This window comes from Loxodonta africana, chromosome 6 (assembly GCF_030014295.1).
Source record: "Loxodonta africana isolate mLoxAfr1 chromosome 6, mLoxAfr1.hap2, whole genome shotgun sequence".
NCBI lineage: Eukaryota > Metazoa > Chordata > Mammalia > Proboscidea > Elephantidae > Loxodonta > Loxodonta africana.
The window spans coordinates 74831383-74850528 of NC_087347.1; the positions used below are offsets into that span (position 1 = coordinate 74831383).

Here is a 19146-nt window from a genome sequence, read left to right on the forward strand (position 1 = left end):
CTTAGACCAAGAAATTGAAGTATTTACTTTAAGAGCAATGCAAATTAATTATTCAACTTAATGCCCTGGGAAGCATGCTAGTTCCAGTTACTGGGTTTTCCAGGGCCACTATTTTATTTCCATGATTCTTAGCCATTTTGAGAGGAAAATTGTTACGACAGATCTAGTTTATAATGGTAGCTTCAGTTGATTTCAGTCATTAACAAGGGTTTGACATGCCTTCCCTGGTGTTCAGGAGCTGACAGTGGGATCTGCTGTAATGGACACAGTAAAAATACATACATTAGCCAAAAAGAAAAGCAAGCACATAACACTTCATGGACACAACCTGAATTAGGAAGGTAGGCTTCCAGAGAATTATTTTTGCAAAATCAAATAGAAAATTTTATTTATCATGTATGTGAAATATGCAACTGAAAGTGCTAATTAAAATTAGATATATAAAACTGCCTTTCCCTAATGTACATGTAGTTAATTTTAGAAAATATCAGAAAACTTTTATATTACTAATTAAAATCTCTGCTTTAAAAAATTAATGTGGCCATATTACTTAACATTTTTTCTTGTTAAAATATTCTTTGTGATAGACTATCTTTTCATTATAACCAAGCCAGGAAGATGAATTCCACATTGCAGTGTTGTAACAGGGCCCGTGTGTCAGATCTGCTGAGGTCTCTGCTCTATGCCGAGCATTTGTGCAGCAAAAGGGCAGGCATTCCTGACTAAATTTGGCTTCCATTAGAAGTAAGAGCAGGAATAGTGAAGGACAGCAAGAGGATTAGCTTCATATGCTCAGCTCCTCGCTTTGGCACATAGCATCCTCATCCATTGTTCGTGTAATTCATTTTTCTCTATTGGAAATGCTCTGTGTGATATCTACAGTTACTACATTTTGTGCCATTGTCGTTTGAGTTGTTGAAATTGAAAGGATGTTAAGATCTGAAAATGTCAGTTCATCTCAGTTGGAACAAAGTCATGGAGGAACAGTTTGTTTTGACTCATATTACAGCCCCTTGCTGGATAAGCAGAGATGAAGCAGCTTAGGCCAGTCAGGACTGATCTGGTAAGGCCAGGGTTAGTGAAGCCAAAGAAACCTTGGAGAGAGATGAAGAGTTAGAACAATGACTCCTTCATGTTTGGGCAAAAGCTGAAAACTTGAGCAAGCAAGAGGGAAAACTGGGATCCTATGCTTTTCTGTGTTTCTAAGCATTTTACAGTAACTATTTCAATATGCATGTGCTGTACAGTTTCCAAGTGCTTTGGTGTTCTAGATCTCATTTTTCCCCTCATAACAGGACAGCAATTTTCCTGTAACCCCTCGTAAGAGAAGAGACTCAGAGAAGCTTCATGTTTTGCCCAAGAATGTCCAACTAGTTAATGGGCATTAATTAGTCCAGTTTTTTGTGCCTGGTTTCTGTGTCCGCCATGCCATTGTCTATGAGCTACTTGAGGGCAGAAACTATGCCTTACTGATCTCTGTATTCCCAATTCCAGGCATGGTGCCCAGCACATAGTTTTTAAATGAGTGCAAAATAACTGGAGAGATTTGATTTCAGCAGATTGACTTAAAAAGTGGTACTTCTAGGTATATTACCTAAGTTTTGCTGTGCATACTTGAAAATCCTTGACCCTGATGCACTGTATAATTGAAAACAAACAAACAAACCAGCCTTGTCTTCATAGCAGATCAGAATTTTACTTTATAGATAGTCTCTGGAAGATCTTTTAGAAATATGAAAATCAAAGAATCTGTTTCTGAACTTAAACCATTTAAACAAAGGCAGCTTGTATCATTTAGACTATTTTTTCTAACCCATTCGTGTCATTGAATTTTAAGTTAACATTTTTTTTCTTTCTTATTTGATGGAGATTTGGAGTTAGTGAACATAAGCTCTTGGCAAGGTCTAGTTAAAATAGTTAACTTGTGATGTAGATTGCATACATTCTAAACGTCACTTAAAGTTATTGTTGTGTGCTGTTGAGTTGATTCAGACTCATAGCAACTCTATATGACAGAGCAGAAATGCCCCATAGGGTTTCCTAGGCTGTAATCTTCATGGGAGCAGATCGCCAGGCTTTATCTCCCTCTGGTGGGTTGAACCTGCAGACTTTCAGTTAGCAGCGGAGTGCTTAATGATTATGCCACCAGGGCTCCTTCGCTTAAGGTTAAGTTTGGCAAATTGCAAGAGTTACTGCTACCCAATTTACTCCAGCCAAGTGAAGCCTTGGTATGCTGATCTGTTGGCTTGATAGGCAGAACATTTCTAGATATTCTAGATGACTTGATGTTCTCATATGGAGCTAGAGGTAGTTCAGTGTCATTACTACATATATCTGCATGTGAAACCCTGCCATCTTTTGTAGGCAATGATTTTTTTTTTTAATGTGCTTTAAGTGAAAGTTTACAGATCAAGTCAGTTTTTCATACAAAAACTTACACGCACATTGTTATGTGACCCTAGTTGCTCTTCCTATAATATGACAGCACACTCCTCTTCTCCAGCTCCTGTCCCCCCTGCCTTCTCATCTCGCCTCCCCACAGGAGCTGCCCACATAGTCTCATGTGTAGGCAATGATTTTGACTAAATGTGTAAAGATTCTAACCTCTCATAAGATCCATTTTATTTCTCAGACTTTAGAATGTCAAGGCTGTTTCAAGCACATGTGAACTATACCCAATGTAAATGTAAATATTTCTGGAAATGTCAAAACTGTATGCACTTTTATATTCAAATATTTGAGTTGGGTTTGTAAAAAGTTTAATCAAGAAAATGGACCACCTGTTTTTGCTCAGATACTGTCAGTTAGCTACTTCTTGTCACTGTCTTTCATGTATTCTTGACTCCTTGCCCAAGAGGGATTTATAGCTGCTTAAGAGACATCTTTGAAATGGAAAATGATTAACTCTGAAGTTATTTGGAGTCTGAATATCATATTTGGTTAATTTCATTCAAAGGCTCTTTAGTTCATCCTTTGAAATGATAGACAAAGTGGAAATGATATTATGAAACTATTGTATTACTTGATATACTAAATATTTAGCATAGGTGGTAGCCTGGAAAACCAAAAACTTGGTTTTAAATTGCTTTAAATAGTGTAAATACCCATCACTTTCATTAGCAGAAAGAAGAGGCATCAGGAAGGCCACTTAGCATTTTCTTAATTTCTGCCTGTGTATCTGTTACCCTAGGGCATGTTTACTTTTTATGTGTTTAATGCATTATTATCCAGTTGATTAAAATAAGATGCATTAAAAGTAATTAAGTTGTTTAAAATAAGTGAGTTTATTGTATTTTAAAAGTATTAAAAATACTTTTGGCTTAAATATATCACACTTTTTGAGGTACCTGCTTTTCTCTGTTAGCATAGTACCTAGCATGTTTTAGCATCTGGACTGACTGTGGATAGATTCTAGTTTTAGCTCTAAACTCCTCTTCTGTCTGTTCAGGCAACAGGCTCACTGACATTGCCAAGTAATTGTCTCTAATTTAATGAGTTAATTAGTTAACTGCCTTCCGTAAAAGTCAAGTATTGACTCCTTGGGGATGAGACTTATGTTTTTTCCCTCTGAGTGATACACTCTTTCAGTTAAAATCAAGCTAAAATAGACTAGGAGAGCTAGGGAAAACACTAGCAAAATACCTCAGGGGAAGTGGTTTTCTGGCAACATTTATAACTCCAGATACTGGCAAAGCCTGTTCCAGTATGTGTTAACAAAACCATTTATTCTCCTTGTTGGCTGCTGTGCCCTTGGTGGTTTGTGCTAAGGCTGCTCTATTTCCTGATACTTTTAAAGTTAAGAATGTTTTGTTGTGACATCCTGGTCATTCGGTAAGTCCAGTATACTTTCATTGTGTGTGTGTGTGTGTGTGTGTGTGTGTGTGTGTGTGTGCTGTGTATGTAATGGTGGTAGTCCTGGCAATCACATTCAGGTGTTAGGGAATAGACAGCTGTATGGCAAAAGGGCATGGACAATTACTTGCTGAATTTTGTTAATACTAACACACTAACTCTGTTTTCATATCTCTTCCCTCTTTTGAAAAATTGTCATCTGCCATATATATACATATATATTATTTTATATACATACAGGTAACCAGTAGTGAAAAAAGGAACAGAGTTCACCATAACCCCGTTTCTAGTACTTTCTTATTTTCTATTTTGTGTTTAGTTTTTATTTTTCAGTAAAGTTAGGCCCAGAACTCCTTGGCAAAGGATGTAAGCATTTTTATGGTTCTCTTTCTCTCTCTGTATATATTGTTAGTTGTTGTTGTGTCAGTTCTGACTCACGGTAACCCTGTGTATGTCAGAGTAGAACTGCTTCATAGGGTTTTCAAGACTGACTTTTGGAAGCAGATTGTCTGATCTGTCTTCCATGGTGCCTCTCGATGAGTTTGAACCACCAACCTTTCAGCTAGTAGTCCAGGGCTTAACCATTTGTGCCACAGACACCCACACGCGCCCACGTGCGCACGCACATATGAGTCGGCTCCAACTCAGGGTTTCCTTATGTATAACAAAGCAAAACATTCCCTGGTCCTGCACCATCTGCATGATCTTTGTTGAGGCTAGTATGTCACTCTGTCATTGATGGTTTTCCTTGTTTTCAGTGACCCTCTGCTTTAGCAAACATGATGCCCTTTTCTAGCAATTGGTCTTTCCTGATGATATGCCCAAAGTAAGCAAGACAGAGTCTTGCTATTCTTGTTTCTAAGTACATTTCTGTTGTATTTCTTCTAAGACTGATTCGTTTGTTCTTCTGGCAGTTTAGGTGTATTCAGTATTCTTTGCCAATGCCATAATTCAAATGCATCAATTCTTTACTCTGTCTTCTTTTTTCATTGTTTTGTTTTTGAACGTATATGAGGTGATTGAAAAGACTATGGCTTGGGCCAGGTGCACCTTAGTCGTCAAAGTGACTAAAGTGCTTTTCAGAACTTTGAAGAGGCTTTTGCCACAGATTAGCCCAATGCAATATGTTGTTTGATTTCTTGACTGCTGCTTCCATGGGCATTGATTTTTGAGTACGTATACGTGTGTGTGTGTGTGTGTATGTATTGCTAAATTGCTTTTCAAAAGGACTAAATTTGAAAAAAAGGCAAGATATACAGAACAAATAGTATAAATAGGGTGCTATTTTTTGTGTAAAAAAGAGAAACAGATAAGAATCAGATATATGTGTGTATTGTTTATGCATAAGACATATCTGGAAGGATATATGTACAAGGAATTGATTGCCTCTTGGATGGGGAATTGAGTGACTAGGGGATAGAGGTAGGAGGGAGGCTTTTCATTGTATATCCTTTTGTACCCTTTGAACTTGGAGTGTAAGAATTCTATTAAAATAATAAATAAACATGGAAGCCATGAGCAGTGGGGGAAAGTACCCACCCATTGCTTTTCATTTCCACACCCAGTGCCTTGGTTCAAGTCTCGACCCCTTTCACTTGGGTCTGTGCATCAGCTACTACATGGTCTCCCTGCCCCCAGTCAGCTCCTCTCTTCTCCAGCTTATCTTTCACATTGCCACCAGGGATACCACAGATCAGATCATGTCTCTCCTTTCCCCTAAGATTTTAAATGGCATCCCAAGGCCATGGAATAAAGTTCAGCTTATTCATTTTAGCTCTTAAAGCCTTTCATCATCTGGTCTCAAATTGCCTTTTCAGCTTCACCTTGTACTGCCTTCTATTTCATACTTCTACTGTCGCCTACTATATAACTTTATGTACCCTCTCCTTGTTACCAGTTCTCTCTTCAACTGACCCTTCCCCCCAAAGGGGGAAAAAAAAGTGTTTTCTTAATTTTGCACTTATTTGCATTAAGGTTTTTTTAACCCTTTCTCCTCAGTTGCAGTGGAAATTGGCTTTTACTTTCAAGGCCCAGCCTGAACATTATTTCCTTCTCTCTCCCTGCAACCCCACTTCATCTGTTCTTAGAATCAATCAGTCCTTTTTGGTTTCCGTAGTATATTTCTCATACCGTTGTGTGGCACTCATATTCTACTCAGTGGTTGATCTATCGATCTCCTTAAATTCTACTTTTAGATATCTTTGCATTGACCCCTCTTTCCAATTGCAGTAGTCTCCCTGACATTGTGCCTTTCCACACGCCTGTTTGTTCTTAATTCTGGTGGCTTTGAGATCTTGGTAAAACATGTCAGATTATGTCATACTTACACTGAAGAATGAGGGAGCATAGAAGCTGTTGATAGGAACTGACAGTAGAATCCACTTGCTGGTAGTATCAAGATCATTATGCAATCTGTTTTTTCTTCATCCTATGTTGGCATAACCTTTGTTTTGAGATATCAGAGATTATTTAGTGTTCATCTTATGGATGTGTGAAATATCCAGAGGCCTGGGAGGAGAAGGGACTTGTCTAAGGACTCATAGCAAGTTAGAGGTAGGATTTAAACCCAGGACTCCTGTAGAAATGGCTTTTGTAGAGAGTTACGTAGAGAGAGCATGACTTTGTTTTGGGGTGATGTTTGTTAGACGCTTTTGGTAGCACCAGCCACCGAAATGTGTGTGCGTGTGTGGGTGTGTAGGTGTATCTACCTTGGGCTGCGTCTTATGCAGACTGATACAGCATTGCTGTGATAGACGCTGTGGTATTTCTCAGAAGAGGACAAAGGAAACATTTCTGATTTAATTCTTTCCTTGTTGAAAAAGCGAATGGCTTGGTTTTGGTCAGATTTATAAATAAGGACATTTTAAATTATTAACAAAAAAAGCAAACCAACAGTCCTTTGCTTTGGTCCTTCCTATCCCAGACTTGCTTCCCAGAAGCAACTACTTGCAACTCTTTTAGCTATTTATTTTAGTATTTCCCTCCATGTGTTTATACTGCTATTTCTAGACGTTATTGACTTTCTACTGAACCCACCCAGCCGCTTTGAGGGAGAAAGACCTGACAATTTACTCCCGGAAAGATTACAGCCGAGAAAACCCAATGAGGCAGTTTTACTCTGTCACATGGGTGTCACTGTGAGTCAGAATCGACTCAATGGCCCCTAACAACAACATCATCGGTTGAGGGCTTAGCTTCCTTATATGACTTCTCCCCTTTTTCTCCCTCCGTTCCTCTCAATATAGTTGTAATTTTTGTTAAATTAATATTTGACACTTACATAATTATGACTCTAAATCCTGTTTATTTTGAGCTAAGTAAGTGTATTATAATATTTTCTATTTTTTGTACAACACGTATTTGTCCATCAAGTTAAAAATTATCTGATTTTTCCTTTGCTTCATTGTGAGTCCCTGGGCAGTGCAAGTAGTTAAGTGCTCAACTGCTAGGTGAAAGTTTGGTGGTTTAAATCCATCCAGAGGCACCTTGGAAGACAGGCCTGGCGATCTCCTTCCGAAAGGCCACAGCCTTGAAAACCCTGTGGAGCAGTTCTACTCTACACACATGGGGGCACCATGAGTCAGAATAGAGTTGATGGCAACTAACATCAACAACACACCCATTACTAACTCATTCATTTAACAAATATTTACTGAGTACCTACTTGGTGCCAGACATTGTTCTTAGTGCTTAGGATACATCAATGAACAAACCAGACTAAGATTCCTTGCCTTGAGACACTTACACTGTAGTTGAGAAATAGACAATATACATTATAAATAAGTAAAATATATAGTACATTAGAAGGTGATAGATGCTAAGGAAAAAAGAAAAAGCAGAATAAGGGGAATTGGAAACACGGAGACAGGCATGCGTTGTCATACTAAATAGACTGATAAGGGTAGGTCTCATTGAGAAGGTGACATTTGAGCAAAGACATTGTTATTTTCCGTATAGTCTAATGCCTTGGATAGACTGACATCCTGTTTTCCCCAGTGGCTGTCCTTCCTGGAGCTGTTCGTTCTGCCCCAATCAGGCCCAGGTACTCTAGAGGCCGGCTGCACAGTTATCCTGGTATTTCTCTTGGCCACTTCTCTGGGTTGGATCACCTGTCTCCTGGATCCTGCATCTTTCTCTTAGTTGATTCACTCTCTATTTTTCATAGAACAAATTCTCCTGTAGCTTCCAGAGAAAGGACACATGAAGGGAGAAAAAAGTTTTGAGAAGATAGATATCTGAAAGTACTTTTAACTTATTATTACCTTTGATTACAAGTTTGGTTCGGTTTAGAATTCCAAGTTGGAAATAATTTCTCTCAGAATTTTCAAGGCTGTAGTCCATTACCTTTAAGCTTTTTATGTTGCCGTTAAGGAGAGCACAAAGCCCATGATTCATGATTCTGTATACGTGACCTGTTTTTTATCTCTCTGAAGCGTTCAGAATTTTCTCTTTGTTCTGAAATTTTACGATGATGGACCCTGTTTTTTTTTTTTTTTAAATTTATTGTGCTGGCACTTGGGGGGCCCTTGTATTTAGTTCTGGGAAGGTTTTTGATTTTACTGCTTCGATAATTGACTAAATAGTTAAACCGATTAGCTGCAATCAAAAATGGAGGGATTTTGATTGTTCATGTCTGGTCATGCCATAATACATAAAACCCTTAGAATAATGAGTGTTTTTTTTTGATAGGCAAGTATTATTATTTTATTAAAAATTATTGACCTAAAATGTGGATTATTTTAATATTTTTTCAGCTACTGGAACTTGGAACAAATATCTGTGATGGAAGGTCTTATTTGTTAAGGATTTCTCATTCATTTCACTTTTAAGGTTTGGCAGGTTATGTTTTTTGTTTAGTTCAGTTTTGTTTTTTCCCTACTCTTCTAAGCAGGAAGCCTCCGGGAGTCTACAGATGTTATCTTCTCGCTTTCAGATCCTAGCCATCTTGGCTGCCCTTTCACCTTTTTAAGTCTTTTTCCTATCTTACCAGTATGTTTTTTTTAATTGAGATAAAATTCACATAACATAAAACTCACCATTTTAATCATTTTGAAGTGTACAATTCAGTGTTTTTTTAAAAATATGTTTGCAGTGTTATGCAACCATCACCGCTGTCTTAATTCCAGAACATTTTTATCATCCCAACAGAAACTTAGTACCCACGAATAGCTATTCCTCATCCTCCCTTTCTCTCAGCCCTTGGCAGCCACTAATCTACTTTCTGTTTTTATGGGTTTACCTATTCTGGGCATTTCAGGTAAAGAGAATTATACAATATGTGGCCTTTTGTGTCTGGCTTCTTTTACTTAATGTTTTCAAGGTTCATCCATGATGTAACATGTAATGTATTTGTTTTTTCACTACCAGATAAGAATTCTGCATTTATTATTCTCATTTTGATTTTGATTCTGGCCTTCAGTTTACCTTTCACAAAATATTTGTCAGCTACAAAATGATGATGAATAATTTTAAGTATGCATTACTTATTTATTTTTTTAGTATGCCAGTACTGAGGTCGGTGGAGAGCATTACATGACCCCGGAAGACTTTGTTCAGCGCTATCTTGGACTGTATAATGATCCGAATAGCAATCCAATGATTGTGCAACTCTTGGCGGGAGTAGCTGATCAAACCAAGGATGGGTAAGGACCTTTATGCGTTTTCTGAAAATATTTCCTGAATATCTTATTGAAAACAGAGAAAAACCATAAGCTTAACTAGGATTGTCTAGAATTTTAATATTAAACTACGTATTTTTTAGAAGTTTATAAAAATGGTGTTATTTACTGCCATTATCAAGGATATTGGCATTTCTTCTTTTTCTGTTTTTATAATTACATGGGAAAAGTCACATTTTGTATTAAATAACCTAAGCAGAACAGGTTGCAGATAACTAAGTATTTCACTCATTCACTCAATAAATACAGAGTGCCTGCTATGTTTCAGGCACTGTTTTAGGTGCTAGAATTACATCAGTGAATAAACTACGCAAAGACAATGAACAAAATAAAACTAAATCATGTAGCATGTTAGGAGGTCACAGGTGCTCTGAAGAGAAATCAGGGAAGAGGTTGGGGGATGTCATTTATTAATATATCTGTCTGTATTTATTGCAAACATTTATTGAATAATCACCCTTTGCCAGGCGCTGTTGGGCCTTGAAAGTACAAACATAAATAAAATGGAGTTCCTGCCCTTAAGAAGCTCATAGCCAAATGAGGAAAGGGGATGAGTATACAAAGAAAAAACAAACAAACAATATTTCTGGGATAAGGTGCCATAATGGCATTGTACAGAGGAGAGCATGGTTCCGCCTGTTTTGGGTGATCAGGACAGCATCATAGAAGAGTTGAAGTTTGAGTGAAATCTGGCAAGATGAATAGGAATATGAAGGTGATTGGATAAGTGGGAGGAGAATTCCAGGAAGGGACCCAACAGTGTCATGAAATACTAAGAGGTGCTTATGCATCTGTGTGTGTGTGCATGTGTGTTGGGGAAGTGGCAGTGGGGAGATTATGTTGCAGGTACTTTGCTGTGGCTGTGGTGTTGGTTTGCTGCTGTGGGAGATGTGGCTGGAGTGGAGCTGGGGACCTTGTGTGCTAGGCTTTGACTGTATCCTGTAGGCTCGTGACTCTCCGTATTGAAGGTATTTTTAGCCTGGCAGTGGATGGGCGTGTGAAGTCACAAAAATAACAAGGTGTGCTTACTAGAGTGTCAGTTTACTCAATTTGAGTGGGGAAAGCACACTGATATTTTTATATTAAAATCAAGTATGGATGTGTTATGGAGAACCTAAAAAATTTGCATGAATTTTAAAGGAAATTTTGACTTGCTGTCAGAATTCAAGCTATATCCTTGGGCTTCCAGAGGCTCAGATTCTTTCTCTTCTACCTGTAGAGGTGCATATGTGAAAAACTTTGAAGAACTAAGCAATGAGGAGTCATTAAAAGTTATTTCTATTCAGGTGGACACTTGAGGCTATGTTGGCATCTCCTGCCTGGAGGGGAGACGAGAGGGTGGAGGGGGTTAGAAGCTGGCGAAAAGGACACGAAAAGAGAGAGTGGAGGGAGAGAGCAGGCTGTCTCATTAAAAAAAAAATAAATAAAAATTAGGGGGAGAGTAATTGGGAGTGTGTAGCAAGTGTATAAGGGTTTTTGTGTGAGAGACTGACTTGATTTGTAAACTTTCACTTAAAGCACAATAAAAATTATTTTTAAAAAGTTATTTCTATTAACAACAAATATGATCATATTTTAGAAAAATGATAGGTAGGAGTGGGACAGGACTTGAATGCAGTGAAATCCAGGAGCCTGTTGTAGTAATTAAAGTAGAAATGTTGGCATCTAAGTTCTTTGAGTCCAGGGTTAGTACTATATTTGCTTTTATTTTTCCTACTGAACCTAGCACAGTGCATTAAATTTACTATGTGCTCAACAAATGTTTGTTGTATGAAAGATTTTATGTAATTTCTAAATGACTGATATTAGGTGACTTGTGTGCATTTTATATCTAATCTCTAAAAAATCAAATCAGTTGAGAAGTCATTCTGGACCATTCAGTCATTGGGTCTGTCAATAGTGATTATATAGTAAGGCATATGAAAATTAATTATATTTAATCAGAATTCTTTCTTCAGAATTTTTAAAGGTAAAACATATATGTAATTCTCTTAGAAACTTAAATTATTTGTTATTATTAATTTGGTCTGAGACCCACTTTCAGAATATTTCCTTTCAGATGCTTCCTTTCGTGACCAACTGTTCTAGTTCCATCTGAATAGTGCGTCTTCTTTGAAGCTGCATGTGGTTCTTCCAGGCTGAGTGGCATTGTTAAAGTGGGACATTTTCATGTGGTCAAGGTTTAAGTTGCCGGAGTAAAATAGGTCAAAAATGGGTTTTGGCTAGTAAATAATCCAGTAATGTTAATAGTATTTACTCACAAAAAAACCAAAAAACCTGTTTTACTTTTCAAAAGGTAAATCTTTTCTGCTTCAAATTTTAAAACTTCTTAGACCTTCATTTTTTTTTTCTTTCTCTTTAGAGTGATTTAATTTGGGATTGAGTAGGAAATCTGATTCATAGGGCTAGGTCATAAAAATTATAAGTAAGTTTATGAAACAAATTATTTTTAAAAGCAAAGGAAAGTGGAATTTTCTAGAAACAGGGATTCTTTTTTTAATTGTACTTTAGATGAAGGTTTACAAAGCAAACTGGTTTCTCGTTAAACAGTACACATATTGTTTTATGACATTGGTTAACAACCCCACAACATGTCAACACTCTCCCTTCTCAGCCTTTGGTTCCCTATTACCAGCTTTCCTGTCACCTCCTGCCCTCTAGTTCTTGCCTCTGGGCTTTTGTGCCCCTTTATTCTCTTTTTGTTTTATGGGCCTGTCCAATCTTTGGCTGAAGGGTGAACCTCAGGAGTGGCTTCATTACTGAGCTGAAAGTGTGCTCAGGAGCTATACTCTCAGGGTTTCTCCAGTCTCTGTCAGGCCAGCAAGTCTGGTCTTTCTTTCTGAAACATAGGGATTCTTTTTTTTTTATTGTGCTTTAAGTGAAAGGTTACAAATCAAGTCAGTCTCTCATACAAAAACTTACATACACCTTGCTATGTACTCCTGGTTGCTCTTCCCTCAGTGAGACAGCACGCCCTTCTCTCCACCCTGTATTCCCTGTGTCAATTTCAGCCAGCCTCTGTCCCCCTCTGCCGTCTCATCTCCCCTCCAGGCAGGACATGCCAACCTAGTCTCATGTGTCTACTTGAGCCAAGAAGCTCACTCCTCACCAGTATCATTTTCTGTCTTACAGTTCAGTCCAATCCTTGTCTGAAGAGTTGGCTTTGGGAATGGTTCCAGTCTTGGGATAACAGAAGGTCTGGGGACCATGACCTCCGGAGTCCTTCTAGTCTCAGTCAGACCATTAGTCTGGTCTTTTTATGGGAATTTTGAGGTCTGCATCTCACTGCTCATCTGCTCCATGAGGGATTCTCTGTTGTGGTCCCTGTCAGGGCAGTCATCAGTTGTAGCTGGACACCATCTAGTTCTTCTGGTCTCAGGCTGATGTAGCCTCTGATTTATGTGGCCCTTTCTGCCTCTTGGGCTCATAATTACCCTGTGTCTTTGGTGTTCTTCATTTTCCTTTGTTTCAGGTGGGTTGAGACCAATTGATGCATCTTAGATGGCCGCTTGCTAGTCCCATCACCAAATGGGATGCAGAATGTTTTCTTTATAGATTTTATTATGCTAGTTGACCTAGATGTCCCCTGAAAGCATGGTCCCCAGACTCCCACCCCTGCTACTGTGGCCTTCAAAGTGTTTGGTTTATTTGGGAAACTTCTTTGTTTTTGGTTTAGTCCAGTTGTGCTGACCTCTCCTGTATTGTGTGTTGTCTTTCCCTTCACCTAAAATAGTTCTTGTCTACTACCTAATTAGTGAGTACCCCTTTCCTCCTTCCCTCCCCACCCTTGTAACCATCAAAGAATATTTACTTCTGTGTTTAAACTACTTCTTGAGTTCTTATAATAGCGTTCTCATACAATATTTGTCCTTTTGCAACTGGCTAATTTCACTCAGTATAATGCCTTCGGGATTCCTCCAGAAACATAAAGATTCTTAATCCCCTGTCCTGAATGGTCTTCAGAGGTTCCTGAACTTGCTGATGTGTGATGCAAAGTGAGTGGGTCTGTATGTACATTTTTCTGAGGAGATATCCCAGGCTAGAATCATCAGGTTTAGAAAAAGTTCTATGACTTGAAAAATGTTAAATATTGTTGTTAAAGGTTCTTTTTATAATTTTAATTCAACACCATCAAAGGCTTTGATCATGTTTAACTTATTGCAAATGGTTAGCCTCCCTCATTTAAGGAAGATTAGAATAGCTCAGTTGGCAGTTTTTTTTCCCCCAACTCCAAGATGGATTCCTTGGTTCTATTGTAGTTTTTGATGATGAGTACTATAGGTATGTAACTTGAAACAGTACCACATAATATTTCTTTTAATTACCAAAGACCAGGTCTGAATTAGCAAAGTAAGTATAGACAACTTTAAGTGATTTGGTTAAGTGTATGGGAGAACCTGGTTTAGGAGTAGAAATACTATTCCCTTTTGTGCTCCCCACCGCATGTTGTCAAGCATATAAACTGTCCCTTTGCCTCCTGACACCCTCTTTCTTCCTATAGATAGTAAAATAAGTAGGAGTGTTGTGATACAAGTGCTTGCTGTGAAGGGCCATGAAAAAGTAGGATTGTATGTTATAAATAGCATGATGGGCTGTCTAAAAGTAAAAGCCATTAGCAAAGTATTATTTGTAGAGTTGTGGCTTAAACTTTGAAGTTCTGGTTATATAATGAAAAGCAAAATGATCTTATGCATTAAGGGACTGTTACTTTGTGATCTGATTCTAAAATATTTAGACAGTTGCTTGTTTGAAACTGTAACTTCTAAAACCATAGTTTCTATATTTAGCTTTAGTTAGAATTCATCTGGAAGCTCTATTCCCTTTCTATAATGTGGAAAACTGTATTTTCCTCTCTTTTACTTTTTCACAAATGTTTTTCTTTAATATTCTATATGCATGTAGAAGAACTTTTTGTGCGAAAATCCTGGGTTTTAAAAATTGCAAAAGTAACATATTAATATTTTGGAATTTTATTAGCTCCCATTCATTAAATTTAAAAGGGACTTTGTAGGAAAAAAACTCAAGAGTACATATTTTAAAATTATATTACATGTTCTTTGTGAAAAGTTAAACAGCAGGGTAATATGTGGTAGAAGGTAAAATTCTTTCCTTATCCTCATTTTTTAGAAAAAGGAAACTACTAAGGTATGAACTAAGCAATGGCTTCTTCACTCCACAGTTAGTGGCTTGTGGTTTGCATTTGTTACACTAAAGACTTGATTGGGTCCTCTTACTGAGGGGGAATCCACGACAGGATAAAGGGAAAAAGAGCTTTAGAAATTGTTCTGGAACATGTTTGCTTTATGTTAACAGCAGTCTCTTTCTTTACTTTCTGACAAATATTGTTACATTGATAATGTGATATAATATCTATGGGCATAAAAATAGATAAGGAGCATATCAGAGAGATTGTCAAGTGGTCTATTTCCCCCCTCCCATTTTATCCCAACATTTTGTTAGGAAAATTTTCAAACATAAGCAAGTTGAAAGAATTTTACAGTGAACAGCCATATACCTACCACATAGATTCTACCATTAACATGTGTCTTTGCTTTTCACATATCTCTCCCTCCATCCTTCTATCAGGCCATCTTGTTTTATTGCACTTCAAAGTAAAATGCAGCCATTGATACATCTCTCTTTGGATATTGCAGCGTGCATATTATTAACTAGAGTTCAATATTTGTTTCCAGTTTTTTTAGGCGTAAAATTTTCACACAATGGAAAACATATATCTTAAAGGTTATGTTTGCTGTTTTGACAGGTGAGCCCACCTGGGTAACCTCAGTTGACTTGTTTTTAAGTTACTGACTTTTTTTTTTTTTTAAATTAACTTTTATTGAGCTTCAAGTGAACGTTTACAAATCAAGTCAGACTGTCACATATAAGTTTATATACACCTTACTCCGTACTCCCACTTGCTCTCCCCCTAATGAGTTAGCCGTTCCAGTCTCTCCTTTCGTGACAATTTTGCCAGCTTCCAACTCTCTCTATCCTCCCATCCCCCCTCCAGACAGGAGATGCCAACACAGTCTCAAGTGACCACTTGATATAATTAGCTCGCTCTTCATCAGCATCTCTCACCTACCCACTGTCCAGTCCCTTTCATGTCTGATGAGTTGTCTTCGGGAATGGTTCCTGTCCTGGGCCAGCAGAAGGTTTGGGGACCATGACTGCCGGGATTCCTCTAGTCTCAGTCAGACCATTAAGTATGGTCTTTTTATGAGAATTTGGGGTCTGCATCCCACTGTTCTCCTGCTCCCTCAGGGGTTCTCTGTTGCGCTCCCTGTCAGGGCAGTCATCGGTTGTAGCTGGGCACCATCTAGTTCTTCTGGTCTCAGGATGATGTAGTCTCTGGTTCATGTGGCCCTTTCTGTCTCTTGGGCTAGTAATTACCTTGTGTCCTTGGTGTTCTTCATTCTCCTTTGATCCAGGTGGGTTGAGACCAATTGATGCATCTTAGATGGCCGCTTATTAGCATTTAAGACCCCAGACGCCACATTTCAAAGTGGGATGCAGAATGTTTTCATAATAGAATTATTTTGCCAATTGACTTAGAAGTCCCCTTAAACCATGGTCCCCAAACCCCCGCCCTTGCTCCGCTGACCTTTGAAGCATTCATTTTATCCCGGAAACTTCTTTGCTTTTGGTCCAGTCCAGTTGAGCTGACCTTCCATGTATTGAGTATTGTCCTTCCCTTCACCTAAAGCAGTTCTTACCTACTAATTAATCAAGTTACTGACTTTTTTGGTGCACTTTCTTAATTGGCCTTTTCTTTTTTAAATTAAATTATCCCATGTAACGAAGGTAACTCTTATGTGATAGCTGAGTATTTGCCCTAATACTTTCTTATAATAATTGTCTACTTATTATAAAAAAAAAAATAGATACCCTATTTTCAACTATAATTCTTTTAGTTATAGCATTCTTGGGATAACTTTACATTTGGGGAGGCATGGAGGTATACAATAATGGGAAAACACTGAATGAAGATGAGAGTTGGGAGTTTTTGACTAGCCCCACTGCTTTGCTGAATTTTTTTTAGATTACTTGACATCTTTGGACTTTCTAAGGGTTATTCTAGCTCTTAAAGTTGCATGAATGTATGATTTCCTTTTTTGAATATGCTGATAGACCAAACGTAGATATTTAGTAAAGTTCATAGACTTTACATTTTAAATATAAATAAATGGTGACTTAGTTGGAAACCTGTGTGACAAGAGTCTCAAATCCACAGGTCTGTCTGAAGGAAACAGTTTCTGTTGGCTCTAGGTGGCTAATGCTACTTGGGACTAGAAACCTAGTATTACTCAAGTTTGTAATTTATTAAGAGAAACCAGAAAACTGGACATGTATGTGAAATCATCTCATTTCCTAATGTTGGCAGCTAATGACAACTTTTAAAAAATCATAATACTTTTTATGCCAAAGAAAACATATCTGTGGGCCAGGTTCAATCTGGCAGCCAGCAGTTTATGATGGTTGCTAGTTAAGGAAAAAGTCTTTGGCCTCTTTTCAAAAATACAGAGAGTTTTACTACCGAGCATGGAATATGTTTTAAAACTACTTATTCTGTATATTGGAAACCCTGGTGGTATAGTGGTTAAGTGCTACAACTGCTAACCAAGGGGCTAGCAGTTCAAATCCTTGGAAACTCTTTAGGGCAGTTCTACTCTGACGTATAGGGTTGCTATGAGTCAGAATCGACTCGACGGCAGTGGGTTTGGTTTTGGTTATTCTGTATTTTCAGGGTAGTTGCATTTTTGATATTCAATTTCTGAGACTTTTTTTAAAAACCCAAGCTGTTATGGTATTTTACCCATAACCAGCCTAGCTATTTTTTTTTAATTTATAGAATTACTTTGATAATCAGAAGAAACAATGCAGATAATTCTTCGTTATAGAAAATTTAAATATTTCAGAAATATATAATGTAGAAAGTGAGGGTCTTCTTTAACTCCTCCCCCAGGTCACTGTTATGTTTGTGTTATACATTTTTTTTTTTTTACAGACAAGACCATATACCATTGATGTTCTTTAGTTTTTGTTGAGCATTTAAAACTACATGTTACCCAATTGCTGTCCAGTCGCCTCTGACTCAGTGATGCCCCCCATGTGTGTCAGAGTAGACCTGTGCTCCATAGGGGTTTCAATGACTGATTTAAAAAAAAAATTGATTTTGCTGCTGTTGTTGAGAATATACACAGCAAAACATACACCAACTCAACAGTTTCGACATGCACTATTCAGTGATATTGATTACATTCTTCGATTGTACAACCATTCTCACTACCCTTTTCTGAATTGTTCATGTCTGATTTTTGGGCAGTAGATTGCCAAGCCACCTCTGAGGTGCCTCTGGGTTGACGCCAACCTTAGGGTTAGCTGCTGAGCTTGTTAAGCATTTGCACCACCCAGGGATTCCAAAACCATATTTTTTTTTTGTAAGTAAAAATATCTCATTCCACTGGCTCCCTCTCTCCTGCCCCGGCCAGCACACTTTTCCCCTCTCCTTCCCACAGCAACATTACAATCAGAAAAAAATAATTTTCGGGAGGGGGGCAGGATTAGGGGGAGGAGGTATGGGTAAAAACTGTCAAATCACAATAGGAATTTTTCAAAATGGGTTCTTCCATTTAGTCATCATCTTCTCCCTCATCTTCAGGTTCTTGTTTTTGCTTTTGACGCCTGTCTTCTTCACCAGATCATCTTCCTCCTCGTCATCTACTTCCTGGTCATTATAACCTTCTTCATCCTCCTCCTCTCTGCTCACGTCTTCCTCTTCACTTTCCACCTCCTCCTCTTCTACTATCTGAGCATCTTCATCGTATTCTTCCTCCTGCTCATCCAGGCCCTCCACGTCGCCCTAGGCATCCGAGTCAGGGGCCTCCTGGCCGTCAGGTCTTAAGCCATCGAGATACGTGAGTTGTGGGAGGAGCCTGAGCACGTTTTCTCTGTAGTCCTTCAGGTTGGTTAGCTTACGATTGAACAGGTCTAAGCTCTTGAGGTTTTCTGACTTTTCAGTGGCTCTATTGTACTGAGGCCTTTAATTTTGTTGCCACTTAAATTTAAATGTGTGAGGTTCAGGCACTTTTCTGCCAATACTTCCAGGCCCCCTGAGATTCTTTTACTGCTTAGTTCAAGCTTCTTATGTTTATCTAACTTCGGTAAGTTTGCCACAGAGGTGAAGCCTGCATTGATTATACTTAAGAGCTCTAGTTCTTCAGATTCATCTGTGAGGCCTTCGATTTGGCCTTCCACCGACCGGAAGTTGTCCAGGACAGGCCCTTTCACCTTCCTGGAGAGCCCAGCCACAGAGGGCATTTCCCCAGTGCAACAACTTGTCCTTCCTCCGAGTCGTTTGCATGACCCCCCATCGAGTGCTTGCTCTTGGCCCACACTCACGGCGCCCCCCCCCCCCCGCAAGTCAATTTTTGAGTCATAGTGACCCCATGTGGCAGATTAAAACTGCCTTATAGGGTTGTCTCGGCTGTAATCTTTTTGGCAGGAGATCGCCAGGTCTTTTCTCTTGTGGAGCCACTGGGTGGGTTTGAACTGCCAACCTTTCAGTTAGCAGCGGAGCCCTTAACCATTGTGCTGCCAGGGTTCCTTTCAT

At 38.5% G+C, this 19146-nt stretch overlaps 1 protein-coding gene and 1 pseudogene across 4 annotated transcripts in view; one reads left to right on the plus strand and one right to left on the minus strand.

Moving 5' to 3' along the window:
- SLC25A12 (solute carrier family 25 member 12) overlaps positions 1 to 19146 on the plus strand; it is a 93850-nt gene that overhangs the window by 11798 nt on the left and 62906 nt on the right. For all 4 annotated transcript variants that reach the window (XM_023542848.2, XM_003405984.4, XM_023542849.2 and 1 more), the window contains one exon: positions 9352 to 9494. In XM_023542848.2, the coding sequence (XP_023398616.1) occupies positions 9352 to 9494 (143 nt within the window). The remainder of the gene's footprint in view (positions 1 to 9351; positions 9495 to 19146) is intronic.
- On the minus strand, positions 17525 to 18985 carry LOC104845476 (acidic leucine-rich nuclear phosphoprotein 32 family member A-like; annotated as a pseudogene).